Source organism: Euprymna scolopes, chromosome 16 (assembly GCF_053919585.1).
Source record: "Euprymna scolopes isolate OS-2025 chromosome 16, ASM5391958v1, whole genome shotgun sequence".
Taxonomy (NCBI): domain Eukaryota; kingdom Metazoa; phylum Mollusca; class Cephalopoda; order Sepiida; family Sepiolidae; genus Euprymna; species Euprymna scolopes.
Window position 1 is genome coordinate 14,445,468 of NC_136497.1, and position 23,830 is coordinate 14,469,297.

Genomic DNA, 23,830 nt, shown 5'->3' on the forward strand with positions numbered 1-23,830 from the left:
GTGCATATTTTTTCCTTTTTCTTCTCACACACACTTCCCAATTTGCATATGCATATTTTTCGGCTACTGATTGTTTTCGCAAGCCAACCATCCTTCGCTGCTGCTGCTAATTTTCCTACGCCCTCATTTGCACTGTTACATTTTTTTCTTTTTAGCGAATAATTTTGACCCACTATCTTTCAAATACAATCAAACTTTGAATTATGCCCATTGACCTTAATGCAAGCAGAAAATGGTAGAGGAGATATTTTGCTGTTAAAGTGTGCTTTTTTTGTATTAAAAAAATACTTGATGAATTTTGTGATATTTAGTGTACTACCTTTTTTTCTTTAACAAGTAAGTATGTAATAAAATTGTTGTACCTTTCTTTTTCTTTTTACAAGGAGGTTTTAATACTTGGGTAAAACTTGTTTTTATTTTTTATAACAAATGGAGATTTTGTATATACATTATTAAAACTAAATATTATTTATAAATGAAGAAGGTATTACATAATACTGATTCAATATACCAACTGGTTTTATTTAACACAACATTCCTTTTCAAATAATCTTCACAGTTTGGGTCAAAAACATGCACACATAATCCCTAGTAAATATATAACAATTTTGATTTTCAATGAAAGTATTTTTTCAATAAATTTTAATATTAAAAAACCCCCCAAAAACCTATACAATCAAATTTTATAAAAATTGTGGACTGCAACAATAGCCCTTAATATGTGTCTCGCATTGTTTTATTTTAATGTTCAATTCAATTAATTTGGCAAAAAATAAAACAATCATGCTTAAGTTGCTTTACAGGAAAAGGTGGTTGAAATTTACAAAGAAGAGGATACAGTAGCCCAGCATCTGTCCAAATTCACCTGGAATTGCTACATCATGGATGCATATACTGTACCGCCTGGAAGTCCATTCCAACATTCAGAGATTCCTACTTGAGAAAGTGGCTCTTCGTGTTTCAATCTTGTTTAATTACTTGCTTCCATATTTTCCCTGGTTAGTCAAACTTCTTGCAGTTCAAGACATCCATGTTTCTGCAACAGTGTATTAAGGAAGACAAACACGTCACATGACCATACCAGTGCAACCCATTCGGCATTAGGACAACCTCTATGCTGGACAAATGTAGCACTTTCAGCAAATTTGCCAAGCTAATGTGTTGGATCAATTTTCATATTAATCAAATTTTATCTATAATTCTGCTAAAGCAAGATGAGGGGAGGTGAAAGATTCACATAAAGGTCTTCTCTTCATTATTTTTATTTTGTTCTACATAATTTTTCTTTCAACATTTCTTTTCTTTCTAGTTCTTTCTTCACAAATAAAGATTGTCAACCATGTCTCTCTCTAAACAATTTTTTTAATTTTCAGCTTTTAAAAAACTGATAAAAATGGTAAATCCTTCAGAACTACCACTATTGGTATTATTTTAGAATTGGCCTTATGAACAAGTCGTCTTACAAAATCTAAAATGTCTAGTCTAACCTATAGTTGGAGGGAGAACAATGAATATTAGCGAAAACAATCCAGCATCTTTGTTAGAACTTGAACACAGAAATCAGAGTCCACAATTTACGCCAGTAACCACAATACAACAACCACCTGATTTTTCACATCACACTTTTTTTTTTTTTTTAAAGAGATACAGCTTACCTGTGGGTTTTTAAGGAAAGAGTCTCTATTGTTGATACAACCACCACACCTGGCTGGCTTGGCCCAGACTCCATCAGCAGATCCCTCAGACCACGTTTTTCTTATTGAGAAAATGGAAGTGTTTACAACTCGACAAATGGCGACGTTGATGAAATTTTTGCAGAAATCTTCAAAGGTCATCCTGAAAAATAATAAAATCTGTTGTATTTGTAAAATTGGAATTGTTTAACATGTAAATTGAAATACAATTCATTGAAGAATACATTATTTACTTTAGAAAATAAATATTTATAAACACAAAGAGCAGAGTTAACCGCTGCTGCTGTTATTACAAAACTAGATGCAAGATAATGTGATTCCTATTTCCATGGACGAATCCATTAATTCCAGAACTTAAAGGAAACACAGAATTTGCTTTGCTATTTTCTCTATCACAACAGATATCAATTCTGATAAAATTCTTCAAAAGTTATTCTGAATAGAAAATAATAAAAGAATTATATTTATGAATTTATGAAATATATTTTAAAATAAACTAAGAATTTATGAATTTTTTAAATATATTTTAAAATAAACTAAGAATTTTTGAAATATATTTTAAAATAAACTAAGAATTTGTGAATTTTTTAAATATATTTTAAAATAAACTAAGAATTTTTGAAATATATTTTAAAATAATCTAAGAATTTATGAATTTTTTAAATATATTTTAAAATAAACTAAGAATTTTTTAAATATATTTTAAAATAAACTAAGAATTTGTGAATTTTTGAAATATATATTAAAATAAACTAAGAATTTGTGAAATATATTTTAAAATAAACTAAGAATTTATGAAATATATTTTAAAATAAACTAAGAATTTATGAAGCAACGAACCAACCTGGCCGGAAATAGCTTTCAAAATTTAATAAATATTAACAAACCAGCAAGAAAGATCATCCAAGAATATTTTAATGTGATCAGATCCCATGCTGCCTACGCAGCTCCAACTTCTGTCCCATCACCCCCATGTTACATCCCTGTGATGGTTTTACAAGCACTTCTACGGAATGTGCTCTGATGTACTTCCTACATTTGTAATCCCTCAACGTAAATATCCTTGATCACTTTGACTAGCAGCAAAATCCCACCCCTTCACTGTAGAGGACTCCAGCTGCTAGAAAACTTTCTATTCTAATAGCTCTTTTGCTTGGACTTTAAAATTACCTCACTGCTCCCTGTTTCCCTAACTATACCAACACATAGAAATTTAAATGTAATGTGAACAAGCATCTTGCTATTCAACTCTTCACTTAATATGGCCCTTCATGAATCTGGTCCATAATCACAGAAACTCTTTGTGTAAAATGTAATGTGCATTGTTTGGATATACATGCGACTAGAAACCACTTGTGAATTTAATATTCTCTTGATGCTTTCTCCTGTAGAGGAAGCTGGTTCAACCTACTTAGGATGCATGTTGCTGACATATCATTGTTTAGAGTGGGTAAAAGTATAAAAATAATTTAAAAATAAACGTATTGGTCTTGATTCAATCTACATAATATGAATAGTTTTCCTTCAGTAACCAACAGTTATATAAGACAGGCTGGTTGCCTTGCTGCTGAGTTTAAATAAAGACAACACACTTATTTAGTGATGGTCTTTCGGAATATTTAGTGATGGTCTTTCGAAATATTTAGTGATGGTCGTTCGGAATATTTAGTGATGGTCTTTCGAAATATTTAGTGATGGTCGTTCGAAATATTTAGTGATGGTCTTTCGAAATATTTAGTGATGGTCGTTCGGAATATTTAGTGATGGTCTTTCGAAATATTTAGTGATGGTCTTTCGGAATATTTAGTGATGGTCTTTCGAAATATTTAGTGATGGTCTTTCGAAATATTTAGTGATGGTCTTTCGAAATATTTAGTGATGGTCGTTCGGAATATTTAGTGATGGTCGTTCGGAATATTTAGTGATGGTCGTTCGGAATATTTAGTGATGGTCGTTCGGAATATTTAGTGATGGTCGTTCGGAATATTTAGTGATGGTCTTTCGGAATATTTAGTGATGGTCTTTCGGAATATTTAGTGATGGTCTTTCGGAATATTTAGTGATGGTCGTTCGGAATATTTAGTGATGGTCTTTCGAAATATTTAGTGATGGTCGTTCGGAATATTTAGTGATGGTCTTTCGGAATATTTAGTGATGGTCTTTCGGAATATTTAGTGATGGTCTTTCGGAATATTTAGTGATGGTCTTTCGGAATATTTAGTGATGGTCTTTCGGAATATTTAGTGATGGTCGTTCGGAATATTTAGTGATGGTCGTTCGGAATATTTAGTGATGGTCGTTCGGAATATTTAGTGATGGTCTTTCGGAATATTTAGTGATGGTCTTTCGGAATATTTAGTGATGGTCGTTCGGAATATTTAGTGATGGTCTTTCGGAATATTTAGTGATGGTCTTTCGGAATATTTAGTGATGGTCTTTCGGAATATTTAGTGATGGTCTTTCGAAATATTTAGTGATGGTCGTTCGGAATATTTAGTGATGGTCTTTCGGAATATTTAGTGATGGTCTTTCGGAATATTTAGTGATGGTCTTTCGAAATATTTAGTGATGGTCGTTCGGAATATTTAGTGATGGTCTTTCGGAATATTTAGTGATGGTCTTTCGGAATATTTAGTGATGGTCTTTCGGAATATTTAGTGATGGTCTTTCGGAATATTTAGTGATGGTCTTTCGGAATATTTAGTGATGGTCGTTCGGAATATTTAGTGATGGTCGTTCGGAATATTTAGTGATGGTCGTTCGGAATATTTAGTGATGGTCTTTCGGAATATTTAGTGATGGTCGTTCGGAATATTTAGTGATGGTCGTTCGGAATATTTAGTGATGGTCTTTCGGAATATTTAGTGATGGTCTTTCGGAATATTTAGTGATGGTCTTTCGGAATATTTAGTGATGGTCTTTCGGAATATTTAGTGATGGTCGTTCGGAATATTTAGTGATGGTCTTTCGGAATATTTAGTGATGGTCTTTCGGAATATTTAGTGATGGTCTTTCGGAATATTTAGTGATGGTCTTTCGGAATATTTAGTGATGGTCTTTCGGAATATTTAGTGATGGTCTTTCGGAATATTTAGTGATGGTCTTTCGGAATATTTAGTGATGGTCTTTCGGAATATTTAGTGATGGTCTTTCGGAATATTTAGTGATGGTCTTTCGGAATATTTAGTGATGGTCTTTCGGAATATTTAGTGATGGTCGTTCGGAATATTTAGTGATGGTCTTTCGGAATATTTAGTGATGGTCTTTCGGAATATTTAGTGATGGTCTTTCGGAATATTTAGTGATGGTCTTTCGGAATATTTAGTGATGGTCTTTCGGAATATTTAGTGATGGTCTTTCAGAATATTTAGTGATGGTCTTTCAGAATATTTAGTGATGGTCTTTCGGAATAGAAGCCTTATTGTTTGTTAAAAAAGAAATGTAGATAGCCATGTTGATAACCATGTTTAGATCAAGATTAACAAAAGAAACAAAAACATGTTAAAAAAAATTATCACGTCTTTTTTTTTACATAGGTGTCACCACTTATCAAGGCCCAGAGGCCACTCGAGGACAAGGGTTGAATAAAATCAAAGGGTCAAGATAAATAAGGATAAGTAGTCAATGGGAAAATGTCATAGTAATCGTTAGTAGTGTAAATTTGGTCAATTGGATTTATTAAGGGGTACGGCTCATGAAGAACTTGTTTACATTTGACTTGAAAACGGCCATATTGTACTCAGCTGGAAAGCAGGCAAATGGAAGACAGTTCCACAGGTGTGCAGTTCTAAGAAAGAAGCTTTGTTCATGGAATCTATGTTTAGGTTTAGGCACAGATAAAATGTGGGTGAAATTATGGATAGTGTTTTCAGCTTAAGTTATGAATTTTGTAATATTTCTTTTCTAGATGCAAGTGCTAATATTATATTTATTTCAGTTTTTAATCTTTATTTTTATTTCATTGTTTTATTAATTGTGTTAATGGTTTTCTCGTGGAAAAATGTGCCGACTGTATCTGGCAAGTTCATTTGGAATATGTATTGTTTTATTTTATTTTTTTTTATAATAGATTTTTCTTGTCCATAAATGTTTATATTTCCCAAGTTGATAGCATAACAGCTTTGGCAATTGTATTCATTTTCAGTTAGTGAGAAGGGAATCTTTCACCATACTTTCCCTAAACACTCCAAATGGACTTTTATTAAGTACAATACTTAATATATTTTTTTTTTAATGGAGAGTAGACAATGCATTGTGGATGCGTTATCGGCAACTCCCATTACTCTTACTTCTCTTTATTTGTCACTCAGTCCTCGTATTTTAATGAGTGACTTTTTTGACAAAGGGAGAAGAAAAAGATGAATTCTAGGTTGGCAGTATTTTACATGAACAGCCGCCAGAGATGTCGGGAATTTTCTGTTTCTATGTCTATCCTTGTTGCCATGTCACTAGTAAGGGTGCTGGAGGTAAACGTTTCATCTGGGCTGATGTTATCCGCTTGATAGTCAGAGACCCGAACCTTGGATTAACCACTAAGGAGGCTGTCCTATCAGCAGGTGCAAAGTACTGGGGCTGCTGTATTGCCATTTGGTGAATGGATTCTGGACCATGCAGTAGCTTCTGGTGGGGCCTCCCAATGCCATATTAGTGGGTAATTGTTACGGCTTTACCTTTTCATGTGCTACAAAAAATATTTCTTCATTTCTATTTCTCTCTTACTTTCCCTCTCTGCCCTGCTTTAAGCAAGTCAGTCGACCTAGTCCACAAATCCCAAAACTCCATCATGAAAAGTCTCAATAAAAAATACACGATTAAACCTGGATCTCCAACTTCTAATGTAGACCTTCTCGAACATCAGGGGTCTACATTCTAACCTTCCAGAGGTCGAAACCAAATTACAGGAGACCAAACCAGACATATTCTTTTCAAGTGAAACTGGCATTGGACAGACTATTTCCCTAGATCTGAGAAAATTGACAACATCCTATCTGCTTATCCTCCAGCTAACATTCACGTATGTGGAGACTTCAATGTTCACAATGTGGAATGGTTAACTCACTCAAACAAGACCGATGATGAGGGAAGGTTCTGTCATGATTTCTCCATTGCTTATAACCTCACTCAGATTGTTCACGAATCTGACCGTGTGCCCGATACTGACGGCCAGTATGCAAGTCTCCTAGACCTTTTTCTCACAACTTGCCCTGGACTATGTTCAGCTTCTGTTCTGTCTCCACTTGGATCTTCCGACCACTCTGTTGTATCAATTAAGATAAAAGTGAAATGTAATAAATCCTCAGATGTACCTCTCCATCGTACAGTATATCGATACTCTATGGCTGACTGGGATAACTTCCGCACATTTATATCAGATCTACCTCTGCATTCCATGTTTAAAAAGAATGTGTCCTCTATAGTATTTGACCTGATGGAATGGTTCCTTGTAGGTATAGACCGTTTCAGACTCCCAAAAAAATTCCAGCAAAAACCTAACAGCCAGCCGTGGTTCTCCCTAGAATGTGCTGCTGCCATTGCGCACAGAAATCACTTTTTCCATTGCTTCCAACGTAATAGATGTACTGAGACTAAAGCTGCTTTCAGGACTGCCAGCAACCACTGTAAAAAAGTTATAAAAACCGAAAGATAGTTATATGCTCAGTCCGTTAAGTCACAAATAGCTGAGCAGCGGCTTGGTTCCCACCAGTTTTGGCAAATGCCTTAATGAATCATGCTTTCCGGGCTGTTGGAAAACTGGTTCTGTGGTACCAATATTCAAGAATTCTGGCGAAAGAACTGACCCATCTAATTATCGCCCCATTAGCCTCCTCCCACTTTTCGCCAAAATATTTGGGACCATAATTAACCAGGCTCTAGTCCGGCACCTTACAGATGCTAAACTTCTGACTGACAAACAATATGGATTTAGACATGCCCGCTCCACAGCTGACATCCTCACTGTAATCTCTGAACGTATATACCATTCACTGGACAAAGCGGGGGAGGGTAGAGCGGTAGCTCTAGATATATCTAAGGCTTTTGACAGGGTATGGCACAAGGGTCTCATCAGGAAAATTAAATCATACGGTATAACTGGTAGAATACATAACATAATTAAATCCTTCTTAGATAAGAGAAAAATCCAGGTTGTCCTCGACGGTCGTACATCTAAACAGTGTAATATAAATGCGGGAGTGCCTCAGGGGGCTATCCTTGGACCTCTATTCTTCCTAATATTTATTAATGACCTCCCCGACAAAATTGTCTCTGAGATGGGTATATATGCTGATGACACTACACTCTATAACAGGCATGACAGGAAAACAAATGAACACATATCTAAAGAAATGGCAAAAACACTAGAGGATGACCTCCAATCTGTAGTGGAATGGGGACATAAATGAATGGTCACATTCAATGCTGCCAAGACTAAACTGGTTTCCTTCAATAATTACAAGAAACCTTCTCTGTCACCAATAGTAATGGCCAGTGACTCCCTGTCCGAGAGTACATCTTTCAAACTGCTTGGCCTAACGTTCACAGGAAACATGAGTTGGAACAATTATATTGAAAACATTGCCAGGGCCGCTGCGAAAAAGGTAGGCTCTCTCTACCATACTAGAAAACTACTGATACCTGAAAGTATCCTGTACCTCTACAAGGCCACCATTCGCCCATGTATGGAGTATTGTCACATTTGGGCTGGTGCATCTGCTACTAGTCTCTCGCTCCTAGACAAGGTTAAAAAGAGAGTCACCAATCTGTCCCATCGATGAAACGTTGCATCCCTCTGCCTGTTCTACAAGTACTTTAATGGTGAATGCTCTGACGAACTGCAGACACTTGTGCCCCCACGACGTAGACACCCTCGACAAACCTGACAGGCAGCTAAATCCCACCCCCACACAGTAGAGATCCCTAGATGCAAAAGATCTTTCTACTCCAGTAGTTTCTTCCCCAGAACCGCTAGACTCTGGAATTCCATTCCAAGTTCCTGCTTCCCCAACTGTACTGACATGCAGAAGTTCAAGTGCAACGTGAACCGACATCTTGCTGCCCAAATCCCAACATAGCACCCCAGTAGTTGCTGCCCCTGATAGTAGCCCCCTACACCAAAGTGGCAATGCGCCTTGTTTGGGGTGAAAAAGTAATAAAAAAAATTTTTTTTTTTAAATAGCAAACAGAATCCTGAACAAAAACGTGTGCTCTATCCCAACTATCATCAATTGACCTGAGGTAATCTCGTCAGCATCAAACAAAGCCAAACGCTTTGCCAAGAACTTTGCAGCTAATTCTAACCTTTGCGACCAAAGCTGCCAACCTCCAATATTTCCTCCTGTATCAGAAAACATGCTATGTGATATACAAATATCTGTATGTGATGTTGCCAAGCTAATTAAAAACCTTGATTCCAGTAAAGCAACCGGCCCTGACGGTATTCCAATTATAGTACTCAAAAGACTTCAACCAGAACTAGCGCTCATCCTTACAAAACTGTTTAAACGTTGCCTTAAGGAGAATTGCTTTCCATCACCCTGGAAAATCTCATCAGTAGCTAGAAAGGACTTATCCTGCCTTGATAGAGTTCAAAATAGACTTCGTAGCCTCGTAGGGGATGTCCTTTTCTCTTCTCTGCAACCTCTCACAGAAGAAATGTTGCGAGTTTGTTTTATCGTTATTTTCATGGTAAGTGCTTGGCTGAGCTCCAATCTATGGTCCCCCCCCCTCGCTAAACTTTCACAAGAAACACCCATCTAGCAGAAATCACTATCAATAATTTCCCCCACTCTTTATCTGTACCTAAACCTAAACGTAGATTCCATGAACAAAGCTTCTTTCTTAGAAGTACACGCCTATGGAATTGTCTTCTGTTTTCCAGCTGACTACGATATGGTTGTCTTCAAGTCTAATGTAAACAAGTTTTTGATGAGCCGTTCCATATAAGTTAACAAATTTACTGAATTTCCATTACTAACGATTACTATATTGTCCAATTTCTACTGTACACTCTTTAACCCTTATCCTCGAGTGGCTTTAAGGCTTTGATAAGTGGTGATGCCCATGTAAAAAAAAGAAGCTAGATGAGTGTTTCTCATGAAAGTTTAGTGTTGGGGGACCAAAGATTGGAGCTAAGACGAGCACTAGCCATGAAAATAACGATAGAGCAGAGACAGGCTCACAACGTCTCTTCTGTGAGAAAGAGGTTGCAGGAAAAATAAAAGGGCATCCCCTACGAGGCTACAAAGTCTATTTTGAACTCTGTCAAGGCAGGATAAAACTTTTCTAGCAGCTCCTGCCCAGATGTGGCAACAGTACTCCAACCTTAGATGTACCTCACTCTTATATAGGTAGAGAATTGCGTCAGCAGTGAGATATCTACTGGATCGATAGAAGGATCCCACCATTTTTTGGACAACTCCCCTATTAGGATGCTCTCAATAACCTCCCACCTTATTATGTATTCCCTTACATCTCAGCAGCAATATTTCTTGTTTTGGATGAATTAATGTTAAAAATAATAAAAAAAATTAATAACCAACACTGTTCATATATATTCAGATGATTAGTAATAAATAATATCCAAAAAAAATATTCTAATGTGATTAGTTAGATCATGCACCGTCTACCAATGGCAAGCAAGTCTCATCACCGCAAAGTTAAAAGAAAAAGTTTGGAATGTACCATTATCAATACATCTTTATCATAAATCGTCGTTAGAAGTAATCAAATTTTTGTTTATTCCAGTCATCATTTTCAATCCTCTCATATCATTCTTCATCATTCAACTGACAATTCACCCATTTTGTTGACCTTTATCCTCAAGTGGTTTCATTTTAATAAGTGATGATGACTCGGTAAAAAAATAAAACTAAATAAAATAAAGCAAAAATTTTTCAAATGAAATAAACTTCCATTTATTTAATGCGAGATGCAGAGATTTCATCGCAGAATCGGATTTCTCTTCAAGAATAAAAGTACATTTCTCTAAATTTCCAGCAGGTTCTATATCCTTTAGAGCAATGGTTCCCAACCTTTGTTACATGCCGGCACACTGAGTTTATTTAAATTTTCGCAGCACACGTATAACAAAATAGTATTTTCTACTCATAAAACCTTTTTGCAATAAAAATAACAAAGAAGATTATATAAGAATTTTCATTCACATAAATCAACATATCATGTATTCAATATCTAGTATAGAATAATAATGGAGAACGTCAGTGGGAGAGTTGTGCCTGTGGTTTTAACTACTGCTGCAATATGGAAGCGAATGGTGAGAAAAACACTCTTCTTTAATTTTTTAAAGTTTTTCACATTTTTTTTTAATGTTGTTTATATAAGGAAATCTCAGTTCACATAGTATGTAAGCAGTAAGATTTTGATGTTTATTTTTGGTTAAAGTTATAATTGAGCAGTGTCATTATGATTAAGAAATTAAATGGCTTCTAGCTATTATCTCTTCATGGCATACCAGTAATCATTGTGCCACGGCACAATGGTTGGAAACCACTGCTTTAGAGAGACATTAAATGTTTTTTTTTTCTTTTTTAAATAACACAGTTTTTCCATATTTTCGATTATTTGTGATTTTTTAGTTTAATATAATCAGATTCCTCTTAAACAAGAGAAAAAAATCAGGTTGTCCTTGATGGGCATACATCCCAGCAGCATGATTATTAATGCAGGTGTGCCTAAAAATTCAATCCTTGAACCATTTTTATTATTCCTAATATTCATAAACGACCTCCCTGATACAATTGTGTTGGAGTGTAAGTTAACCATCTGTTCCATACAATGTGCAACTGGTCCTTAAAAATAACCAAACCTGACTGGGCATTTGATCTTCTTGAGGAGTTTCTTGGTTCTGTTAAAAGTACAGCAGGAGCCTGGGATACGGTGGCCCGAGGATATTTTTTTCAGGTTCAATGCAGAATAAGATGTTTTTCCAAACCCTCGTTACGGTATTTGTCCCACCTTATGGTGTTATTTTTAATGATATCTGATGATATACATGTTTATTATATACTGTACTGTATTTTGTTAGTAATTTTTTATGCCATATGCCAGGGTTTTACTGTAGTTTTTTTTTTTTCTGATTCAGTTTAGCACAAGAATTAATAATACAGTAACAAAACAAATTAGCCATGCGATTGCTGTTCTTGGATGGTTTGGATTATTGGTTGGAGTAATAGTCAAGAAATGTTTTTCAGCCAAATATATTGAAATATTGGATAGTTAAAAAAAAAAAAAAAAAAAAATATGTAAAACTCACCAAAATTCTCCATCATCTTCAAAAGTTAAACCAACCTTTTCTCGATCATTTTTGTCAATCTTTTCCCATTCTGGCGCACTGTCATAATGAATAAATAAATAAATAAATAAATAAAATATACATAAATATCTATTAAACTAAAGCTAAATTAATCAACGTCATACAGAGTTACTTCCCCTTAACTAAAAATAAAAAATAAAAAATACTTTTTGAAAAAAAAAAAAATAATAAAATACGTAGATTAAAAAAATAGAAAACATCCGATCAAACAGTTAGAATGTGAACCTTTTAATTAACACCAAGAAAAATAAAAAAAATAAGTTGATTTTTTTTAGTTAAATCATTGTATGTATTTGATATCCTTTTTAAAAAATTTTTTTTTATTTACTGAAACTTTTATTTATTTTAGAAAATCAAATTTTAGATCTATACAGATTCCTTTGCTGAACATATAAGCACTGTACATAGGATAAAAACCCAAAATATTTTTATTTGTTCAATGGCTAAAGTGTTCGCCTTCAGCTCAGTCGTATGTCATCATTTGAGGTTCGAGTGTCACACTAGACGATTGTCTTGGGGTGTTTTTTGCTATTCTTGTTGTTTCCAATATCGATCATAATAGTATTTTTGAAAATTATTAAATTTAAAAAGAAAACAATATTTTTATTTGAACTGAGATCAAAATTAAAAAAAAATTTTTTTATTTGAACAGAAATCAAAATAACTTTTTTATTTGAACTGAAATTTAAATTAAAACAACTTTTTTATTTGAACTGACACATAAAAGATAAGAAACTTAGTGTTGACAGATACTTCAATTAGTATATGTTCGTGTCTGTCTGAGAGTATGTTAACAAATCAAAGATTTGAAAAGATATGTGGTCATACGCAGATCCGTTTTGTGATAAAATGCAACACAGAGCTGTACAAAATATATTTATTTATTCTGACTCCAATATAAATTAGTTTTGTTTTGGCATTTCTTTCTGGTTCAAAAATTAAGTTAAATGAATGTTCTTTGTGAAAGTGTTCCGTATGATATGTAATCAGATCTGACTAATTGGTTTTTCCTTAAAGAAAAAATAGTTTTTGTGTGTGTGAGTTTTGATATGTGTGAATTTCTGAATTGACGTAGGTTTGGAGAAACTTGGAAGATCCAAATGTATGTGTAGAGACTGTACTTAATGTTATATTAAGGCGAGGTGGATTCATCAGTTCCACTTTCCTAACTGCTTAAATTTACTTTTTTTTTTTTTTAAATTTATTTACTTTTTTTTTTATTCACAGTCTTTACTTTGATTGGCTGAAAGAAAGAAAGGATAGAAAGGAGAATAAAGAAAGGAAGGTAGTTACAATCTGGTGAAACCAGAGGAATATTTCATCATCTTTTTATCGTTATTTTCATAGTAATAGTAGTAGTAATAGTAGAAGTGGTAGCATTTCTTATATTTACCTGCCACAGATATTAGCCACTTCAATTATGAATGACTCAATGCATCGAATATACTAGTTGTTATGGTTAGTCAAATTAACAATTAAATATTTGGAAGTTGTTCAGTAGGGTCTAGAATTTTTGTCAAAGTGGGATTGGACAGTATTAAATTTTCAACACATGCAAATGAACTGATGAATATTCAATGATCTGACATGAGCAAAATATTGCATTTTTTTCCACCTTCAAATTTGATTAATTTTATGCTCATTACATGTGGAATTATCACATTCTTCTCCATAAAACAAGTCACACCTCTTGCGTCTTCTGGCTTTCATGTACCGGTAGCGAAGAGAGCACACCTATTTCTTCAAGGTAAGATTGCTTGTAACATTACTACTACTACTACTACTACTACTACAGAAGTTTAACGACTTGCTCATCACTGTTCAGTTTTTTGTCATCTTTCAAAGTTTGAATGTCACACAAGTTTTTTTTTCTACAGCATTACTATTATTTGTAGTTAATCTATATATATATTTTTTTATTAATTTATTACAATTTAAAGTAAAAAAAAAAACAAAAAAAACCCTGACACACAAAAGATAAAGGCTTGAGAAACCTTGCACTGACGGGTACTTTAGGTTGTGTGTCTCTGTGTAAGAGTGTGTGCATATGTAAATACAGCAAAGATTTCAAAAGATGGCTATTTTATCAATTTTACTAGTTGTTAGGGTTGATCAAATTCACAAATCAAATGTTTGAAGCAACTCACCCGTCACTGAAGGCTCCTTTCCATTCACATTGACCCCAGGGATTACGTAACCTGACCATCTGCATCTTTTCACGCCCAAACAAACCAAAAAGACCTGAACCTTCAAGATGGACATTTTTCACACAAGTAATACCATATGCATGTCCCATAACCAAGCCAGAATCCAAGGTGGCTTCCATTTCTTCATTTGATTTAGCCTGAAAGAAGAAATCACAATTCAGAATCAATGAAGTTCCAACCTACACAAGATAAGAGATTCAGGCTTTAATTGTGATAAGTTATAAAGACAGCGAAAATTATTTGATAGTTTTATTTTAAGAGTTTTAGTCTGTAGGTACACTAGAATCCTGAGATACGGCATTAAAAATAAAAAATACAGTACAGTATATAATACACATGTATATAATTAAATAACATTATAAATAACAGCGTAAGGTGGGGCAAATAATTTAACCAGGGACTGGAAAAACATTGTATGCTGAAAAAATTGTATCCTAAGGCCACCATATCCTGGGGTTCTACTATACTAGAATTATTTTTTTCATATCGTAATCGAGTTTACAGGCGGTGAAGATGAAGATTAATCTTTACTGTAAACTATTTCTGGTGATAATTTTTTAAAAACTTTTTATAGAAATCACTACAGACAAGCCAGGAAGCCACTTGATAAAATAAGCTAATTCTAATAATAAGAATGGAGAAGAAGAAAAAAATCGCTTCAAGACAAACCAAGCCCGAAAGTAATCCCACTACCAGCGTTCAATCTCCTGTGCCAAAATGTAAACTCTTCAAGAGTCCAGTAGAGAAATGGTTACAAGACTGGGTTATTCATAAAGAGTATCGGACAGTAAATTAAAAGCCAGTCCTGTACAGAGTTCTCTGTGGACAGTCTGCAGAAATTTGAAGTTCTATGCCCATTTTGCTATCTGGCTAATGAACAAAGATTTTTTTTTAGTTAGAAAAATACTTGTGAGTCCGATTATTTAAAACTGGAAACCTGCTTCATCACTAATAACCAACCTATATCTACAACATGTATTTTAATACAGGGTGGAACGATAAAATTGTCACCCTAAAGAAAACAACGCTATAGCTTTATTTTAAAACTTTTATTGAAAAAAAATCAATTCAGGTAACTTGATTATGTAGTAGAGCTGACATCTTTCCAATGTAGCCGCCTTCAGCCACAATCACCACCTCAATATAAGTCTTGGAACTGAAAGCATACCTTTTCCACAAGCACTGGTGGGAGCTGGGTGAATACTCAGCGGATGGCAGCGATCAGGCTGGCTTTGGTGTTGTGAGAGATCATGTTGGTGATGTTCTCGATGTATAACCAAACAAAGTAGTCCTGTGGGTGCAGATCGAGGGAGGAGTGGGCCAGTGAGAGAAGGGTACAAAGTCATAGCACTTTTTCTGAAGCCAAGCCTGGTTTTCTTTGAACTTGTGGGCTGGCGTAGAGTCTTGCTGCCACATCCACGGTCTGCCAGCGGTCACCTGATTGCACCAGGGAATCACCACATTCTTCAGCATATCCAGGTACACTTTAATGTTGACTTTCAAGCCAACTTCAAAGATATGAGGTTGCATGATGTTGACCTCACTTGAAACCACACCAAAGACCATAACTGTGGCCGGAAACTTTGTTTTCATCACCCTGGGCATGTCCCTGTTATTTGAGGCAATCCAGCGATGCATTTTGAGAGTGCTGGCAATGGTCCTGTTGTCATAACTGACCGTAGAGAGCATGAGTTGTACAGCAGCACATCTCCGATCTCGCTTGTTGAACATTGTGTCACTTTCAGACATGATAGAAGGTTACTATCGCTCTTGGGATTTGTACACAACTGGCCAACTAGTAGATGGTCTGCAAAAAAAAAAGAAAACCGGTTTTCATTAAACGGAAATGGAATCATCTTTTCTAGTGTGACAATTTTATCATTTCACCCTGTACCACATGTATTTTATGACATTAAGAGTAACTAACCTGTGAAAATACTATGGTTAAATTTTTCATTGAAATGCAAATTTTTTTTATGATTCAAATACGATGAAATGTAAAAAAAATTATGGAAGCGTGTAAATGGAATAGATGAAATGATTAAGGACTAACAGGGATTGAAGCTGCCATGAGAGATTTTCGATCCATTTCCTTTTTCATCCGCTCAAACAGGGCTGTTCTCTCTTCCAATGCATCAGACACCTTCATGTCGGGTAACGTCATCACATCTGACACACCACCAGTAAAATCTTCAAGAGCTTCAGCAAGATCGCCGCCATCGAGAACTTCATAATTCCCAAAGAGCCTGAAAAATAAAATAAAAAAATGTAAATCCCTTAATCTGATGCCCCCCTCCTCCCCAAAATAGCATAGATGGTATCATTCGTATAGTCATGAAGAGTTAAGAAGGATGGAAAGAGCAAAGATCGAGAGTTTTATCAAGACCTTCACTAAAAAAGCAAAATAGCCTTGTCATTCAATTATGTTTTTCTCATTTATTTCCATTGTCTTACATTGAAATTTTTCTGTGCAGTCCTAGATCGCCCACCCTTCCAGGATTTACCTTCTTGTTTGAGAAAGGGTTAGTTTATTGCTAAATACCCGAGGTGTTCCTATCAGGAAATGTCAATGGGACTGTGATACCTCATTGCACTACCTCTTGTGTGCTGGCCTTTCTATCTCCACTTTCTGACCTTGTGTCACATCTCTCTATAGCGGGAAGGATTATTCTCGAGGCAAGAATTGATAATTTTGTCTGAACACAATCTCTCAGACAGTTGGGACATGTCTATACATTTATCTTAAAACGTACTTCGTTAACTTGTTTCAAATATTTGGTCGCATTTAGACATTTACTTTCATATCTGAAAAAGCTATTTTTGAAGTTGCAGCAACAGCAAATATTGTTTTACATAGCGACTCTTGATTGGACAAAAACTTAAATCGGCAATTTCTTTTGACGAATCACAGCAGAAGAAATATTCAGTTTCGAAATCTTGTGCATACTATAAAAGCCAAACACATCCTTTTCTTTCTGAGACAACACACATATGTATGGCACATTTTGGCCAGATGCTTTGGGATGAATGACTTTGGCAAATCACAGATACATGAAAAAAACATTCTTATAAACTACTATATGCCCAACAAAACACAATTTTCATCGAATGCACATATACACAAGTTCATAGATGCACACACTAACAAAATAGAAGCACAGTAATATACACTCAACACATATCTTCATGTATATTCTATTCACACGCATGTAAACACATATGGCGCCAGCCAAAACAAACTCAATTTCTCCTTACAGACAAGCAGATTTCTTTTATCAGATTGTTCTTGGATACATTGACTTTTCATTCTTCACAAACTCTTCATCTTCTGTTGTCTTAAAGTTGTGAATAAAACTTTATAATTTTGTATGAATAGAATTTGTCATATTTTTTATTTTGATAATCATTGATGATCTCCAGTATAGTACCTTCAACAAAACTTCCATAAAACTTTGAGTGCTGACTTCCAGTCAGACTTAAACGGAAAATTTTTAAATATGTCCTTTTATGCAAAAACAGTATTACTTATGTAACTGCCATCTCGGAAATAGTAAAATATAAAAAAAATTATGAAATTTGATCAAGTAGATAATATCTTTTATACGTAAATTTTTATGGAAAATTATATATTTTGCTGTTTTCTTCATACTCAGTTGGAATAGAACTAAAAACAGAAATTGAATTATCTCCCTTGTTTTCACAGTTCATGTGACGTTAACGTGGTCATCAATTTTTACCATAATATCTATGCATTTAAAAAAATTTTTTTAATTAATAGTAGATGTTCTAGTTGATTAAATTTCATAATTTTTTAATATATTGCTAATTTTGAGATGAAATCATGTAAATAATATTGGTTTGCTTAAAATGACATGTTTAAAAAAATTATTGCTGCAGTCTAACTGTAAGCAAACACCAAACTTTGTCTATTATACCTAAGTAATTAATAATATCGATAACATTTTGTTTTTGCTAAACTTCAAAACAATGTTTCATTTGCAATAGTTTAAAAATGATAATCAGCCTTAATTTTAATCAAATCTATTGAACAAAAATCCAAGTAAATCTAAAGACTTACTTTGCGTATGCCTTCTCAAGAAGAGCGCTCCAAAATTCATTCCTTTCTTTTGAATGAATAAAGACAAGTTGATTGCCACGAACAGGAAGAAGGTCATCAATTACAACATCGACCCATTCACCATAGCGCCAAAATCGAAAATGGAAGATGCCAGCATATTCTTCAGGTTTCTCATCATTCCAGTCTTGGATCTCATGATCTGGTATAACCTTAAGAAATAATAACAAGAAATTTCAAAGAAATGAAAAAATACACACACGCACATCTAGTACATAAATATAAAAATAAAATTAAAAATAAGGCACTTTGTTTATATGTGTGTGTGTGAGAGAGAGAGAGAGAGAGAGAGAGAGAGAGAGAGAGAGAGAGAGAGAGAGAGAGAGTTTGTTCCCTATCGACTCTAAAACGGCTGGGCCAATTTTAAAAAGATTTCACACAAATATACTTCAACTATCTGGGAGTGTTCTTAGGTTTTGTATTGGAATGCCTTTGATAAGTATCAAAAATCAATAATCGAAAAAGTCTAATTAAAGGAGGAACAGTCTGATTTTGATCAAACACCCTTATACAGCCTAAAATCACAAGTGCATTGGAGAAATTTTATCCTCGTACAAGTAGAAGGGCCTAATGTATAAAATCAACAGTAGGATCTTTTATAAGACAGGTTCATTCGAAACGAATGTTTCCATTTAGAGCACAATTGAACCATGATACTAACATTTTGCATTTTAAACTTTAATTCAAATCATTCTATAAAAATAATTTCCTAAAATCAACATTAGGTTCTCTACAGTGAAATGCAGACTACAATGTATTGTGGACTAAGTCACTGTGGGGAGGCATCTGAAGCTTCCTCCTGATGCACCATGGTGGGACCCCAACTAGAGCAGGCAATCAATTTAATTGAAAAATGGGCGATTTCACCGATTTCAAAGACGATAAAAGTATTGGCAGTGTGGAAAATTTGTTGTTCCTCATTTAATCCTGGCTAATGTTGAGTTTTCCTGCTAGAAGCATCTTCATCCCAGGTAAAATTAATTCCCAAACAGAACAGTTCTGCAATTCTTTTATGTCCATTTACAAATATTAAAACCAAGATATAATGATTCTAAACCTTATGTCTAGAATCTTTATTTCAATTTTGGGAGATGACGATAGTCAAGTGGTTAATGACACGGACTGACAACCTGGGTGTTCCAAGTTTGAATCCAGTTCATTCCACAAAAATCACTTTCACTTAGGATGTTGGCAACCGTCTTGTTGTCCTTTCCATAAGTACCCAATGTTTTCCTAAAAAGAATTCTGACTGTAAAAAATATTGTGGAAACCAATGCCAACGATAGAATCTTTGGATTTATACAATATGATGGTGATTCCAATTTTGATCCAAATCAATTGTATGCCTAAAATTTAAATCTTATGCTTAAGGGAGCTTAATAAGAAAATGAAATTAAGGGAATCTTTCTAGAATCTTTCTAATTGATGATGGGTCAAATTTAATGTAGATCTAGAAAAGAAAATCATCACGATGATTCCAGTTGAAGCAAATGCTAAGGAAACAAATTATAGTTTGGGAAATCACTCTGTTCTGTATATATATATATACAAGAATAAAAAAGCATTGGAAATGCAAAAGGATATAGGGATGGTATGCCAAAAAGTATACAAACAAGATAGCTATGAATGGCTAGGCACATGGAAATAGAATTGCATCCAAAGTATAGCCCTATAGCTTTTCTCCAATCTTCATTCCGTGCCATCATTACGGTTGTAAAAAGCTATAGGGCTATACTTTGGATGCAATTCTATTTCCATGTGCCTAGCCATTCATAGCTATCTTGTTTGTATACTTTTTGGCATACCATCCCTATATCCTTTTGCATTTCCAATGCTTTTTTATTCTTGTTAATTAGTATTTTTACTTACAGTCTTATTTTTAAACTTACATTCATGATAGTATTGTCTTTTTTAGGAGGCAGCTCATTGCCGCCTCCATTAGTAGCAGGTCGCTTCCTGCTGGGTTTTAGGTCTTTGGGTTTTGGGCCTTAGGAGTTGCCTCTTGGTCCTCCATCGGTTCTATATTACATAGAGAGTGCTACCGCCTCTCTGATAAAACAGTTAGAGTATTATAAAGTTCTAAAATGTTCATACCTTCACTATTAAATTTTTCTTGACTTTCTTGCAGTTTCTTTTGCGGTTAATTTAACTTATTTCCTTTGGCGTTTGGTGAGTTCTTAGAAGAACTGGTCTGATCTACTTTTCTTAGTGAGCGAAGAGATTCAGCTGCATTTAACAATGGTTGCTATAGTGTATTTTTGCGCATGCGTGAGAATTTCAAGTTTCCTCCTTATTTTTCAATAGTTTGACAGTAGTCATGTGTCTTTCTGCCAAGAGCGACAGACGTCAGTGTTAGCCGTGATCGTCTAGAGGTTAGGACCCCACGTTGTGGCCGTGCTAACTTAGGTTCGAATCCTGGTCACAGCATTAACATTTTGTACATATTTTACAGTCCAAAATCTGAAGAATTATTTGTTTTTATAACATTGTTTTTTGACGTCGTACTTGCTGATAGCTTACTCTTATAACAATTTTGATCAACTGAGATAAAGATTTCGTGGTTTCATTAACGCTGGTGGGTTACTGTTTAAAGAAAAAACCTTAATGTTCACCTCAAATATTCAGCGTCCAAGAAATATAGGCCACTGGCAAACTGGAACGTCTGTGAGCATCCGGTGTATTATTTGGAGCTGTCCCTTTTGAGAGAAGTTCCGTGTTCGAAGTGGTCTGTCTACATTGGGTATATAGTGTTTAACACTTGTTATTACACGTAATCTTATTTAATTATGGAGTTAGCTAAAAAGCGATGGGTCACTGCACTTCTGTGTAAAGAGCAGTCGATTGATGCTTGAACTGTTGTCAGAGACCGTTCGTACACCGAGATACATCGTCTCAAAAGAAAGAAGAAAGAAGAAGAAAGAAGAAAGAAGAACAATTGGCCATTTTTGTACCCTTTTTTTTTTGCTCTCTTTTGACATTTTAACCGACGTTCTGACACTCGCTGGATTTGTAAGACACTTCTCTGTAAGAATATGTGCTTTTTGAAACTTATAAGTTGATTTTAGTTGAGATTTGGATAGTTTTGTTTTGTAGGCGTATATAGGCGTGTACGGGCCATCCCTATATAGAGAGTGCTACCGCCTCTCTGATATATATATATATACATATATATATAGATACAAAAAAACTAAAGATGCATGGTCAATTTATATTTTGAACAAAGAGCACAAAAATATCTCCTTGAAAATAAATGTACCAATGGATTAGATAATACTCAACAGATTTTTATGAAATTTTTTGGCACATATTCCATAACGTGCCATGTATATTACTGTATATTATTTGGATCAAACATGGTAAAATAATATTATGAGAATTTGTTCATACTGGATAACTTTATTTTTATTTTATTTATAACTTGACAATGGAAATAATTCCAAGATAACTATATTTCAAAATTACTTCGTTCAAAATAAATTTGATTTTTTTTTTTGTGCTTGTTAAGATTGGGTCGACAGATCAGGTTTTTTTTTTTTTTTAAAAATATGTTTTAAGCAAAAAACAATATTACTTAATTGTTATGTTGAAAATAGTAATGTTTCCAAAAATTACAAAAATTCATTGAATAGAAAATGATTTACAGTTAAAAGTAATTTTTACAGAAAATGGGGTGAAAATTGCATTTTCTCTAAATGTAAACACCTTGAAGATTGTGAATACAAGGGACATACTTATCTCCCTTTTTGACACTTTAAAATGGTTGACATTTTGTTTTAGACCATAGCGATAGACATTTTTTTACTAAAAACACGATAGCAGTTTTTCTACTTGATGAATTTTCGTAATGTTTGGAGTATTACTATTTTTGATATGACAAGTAAGTTGGCTTGTTTTTGCTGAAAAACACATCTAATTTATAAAACTCACTGCGTCTGTCGTAAAGTCGTAGAGTGGCACTAGGGGCCTCAAATGATTGGATTATTTATGGACTGTTCTTTTATGGGTCTTTAGCCAGTTAAAACAGTTTTTAAGGGGCCAAAAATGGGTAAAAATTGAAAAAAAAAAATCGTTATACATTTTGTACATTCATGTTAGTTTATTTTAAATTTTTAATCAGTTCATATGCATGTCATGTGGGTACAGTGGTAACGTCACCAGCTTTGAATGCTACAGTTTTGCTTTCGGTTTTGATTTTAGCTGATGGCACCCAAATACTTTATTTTTACTTTTGAAATTACAGCTATACATTGGGTGCAATATCACATGAAATAATCGATAGAGAATATGTAAGTGAGTTTGTTAGGTTTAGTCTATTAGCATCCATAAAAATTGAATGCGTGTACGGTTCCATGGTGACGATGTGTAGGAAAATTCAAGCAGTTATATGAAAAAGGCTTAAGTACCATAAGCTGAATGTAAACACCACGCTAAACCACTGACTACAGTCGATCCCAAATAACACCTCTATGGGGCCCGAGCAAAGCCGGGTATGACTGCTAGTATTTAAAAAAAAAAAAAAAAAATGAATCTGCTGACGCTTTCTTAACAAGCACTTTTTTTTATATTCTCTCATTTAAGAACCATTTGAAGTATCTAATAATGGTTAACTACATCAGATATTTGTTTGAAATGTTTGAAAGCTGGAAATCATGGATGAACTGGAAAGCATTGGAATATGGGAAGAGAGTGATCTACATCATTTGCATTGGATTAAAAAAATTGGGAATCTTAGCTACAGCTCAGTGCTCCTTGAATACCTTGAAGATCGTAAGCTGCGAGTTGGAAAAATTGCAACGGAGATATGGAAGCATTGACTAGCAGGAAGGATTATAACAAGTGTTCTGACCGTGTTTACACAACAAAATTTATCAACAAACTGCAAAAAACAAGTGCGACAAAATCTAGGTAAAAAATGTAGATTTTGGTGAGAAAAATAAGCATTGATTATAAAGAAACAAGGATCTTTGTTTTATTTACTACCAGCAGGCTGCCAGGCATTGCTTGGTCATAAAATACGCATAAGACATTTTAATTCATACAGAAACTGAGACATGTGCATGCGAGTATTATGTTTTTTCTAAACAGTTCACTTCTTGTAAGTACAAAAAAAAAAAAAAAAAATACTCAAGCTAAGATCGAAACCAAAACCTAAAGACAGTAAACCAAATACGATAACCATTAGGCCAGCTTGATACCATCTTTAAAAACAAATGAATGACTTTGTGACTCTTAATTTAGAAACATCTAAATTTGTCAAACAATCATTTTTAGTTTTAAATTTTTTAAGCAATTCTTCATTTAATTAAAAGATTCAGAAGTTTTCAAAACTATTTACATCCAATAATTTTATAAAAATCAAAACATTAAAATTAGTTAGTGAAATGAATAAATCCATAACTTTTTTTTTCTCCATTTATCCTAACTATATTAACATCAAAATGGATTATGCTTATTTAATTTGTAT

At 34.1% G+C, this 23,830-nt stretch overlaps 1 protein-coding gene across 2 annotated transcripts in view; it reads right to left on the bottom strand.

Annotated features, from left to right (window-relative positions):
* LOC145295846 (calpain-5-like) overlaps positions 1-23,830 on the bottom strand; it is a 180,093-nt gene that overhangs the window by 18,774 nt on the left and 137,489 nt on the right. For both annotated transcript variants that reach the window (XM_080141559.1, XM_080141560.1), the window contains exons 4-8: positions 18,310-18,518; positions 16,285-16,477; positions 14,172-14,368; positions 11,965-12,042; positions 1,656-1,836 (exon numbers count right to left, since the gene is read on the bottom strand). In XM_080141559.1, coding sequence (XP_079997685.1) covers positions 1,656-1,836; positions 11,965-12,042; positions 14,172-14,368; positions 16,285-16,477; positions 18,310-18,518 — 858 coding nt within the window. The remainder of the gene's footprint in view (positions 1-1,655; positions 1,837-11,964; positions 12,043-14,171; positions 14,369-16,284; positions 16,478-18,309; positions 18,519-23,830) is intronic.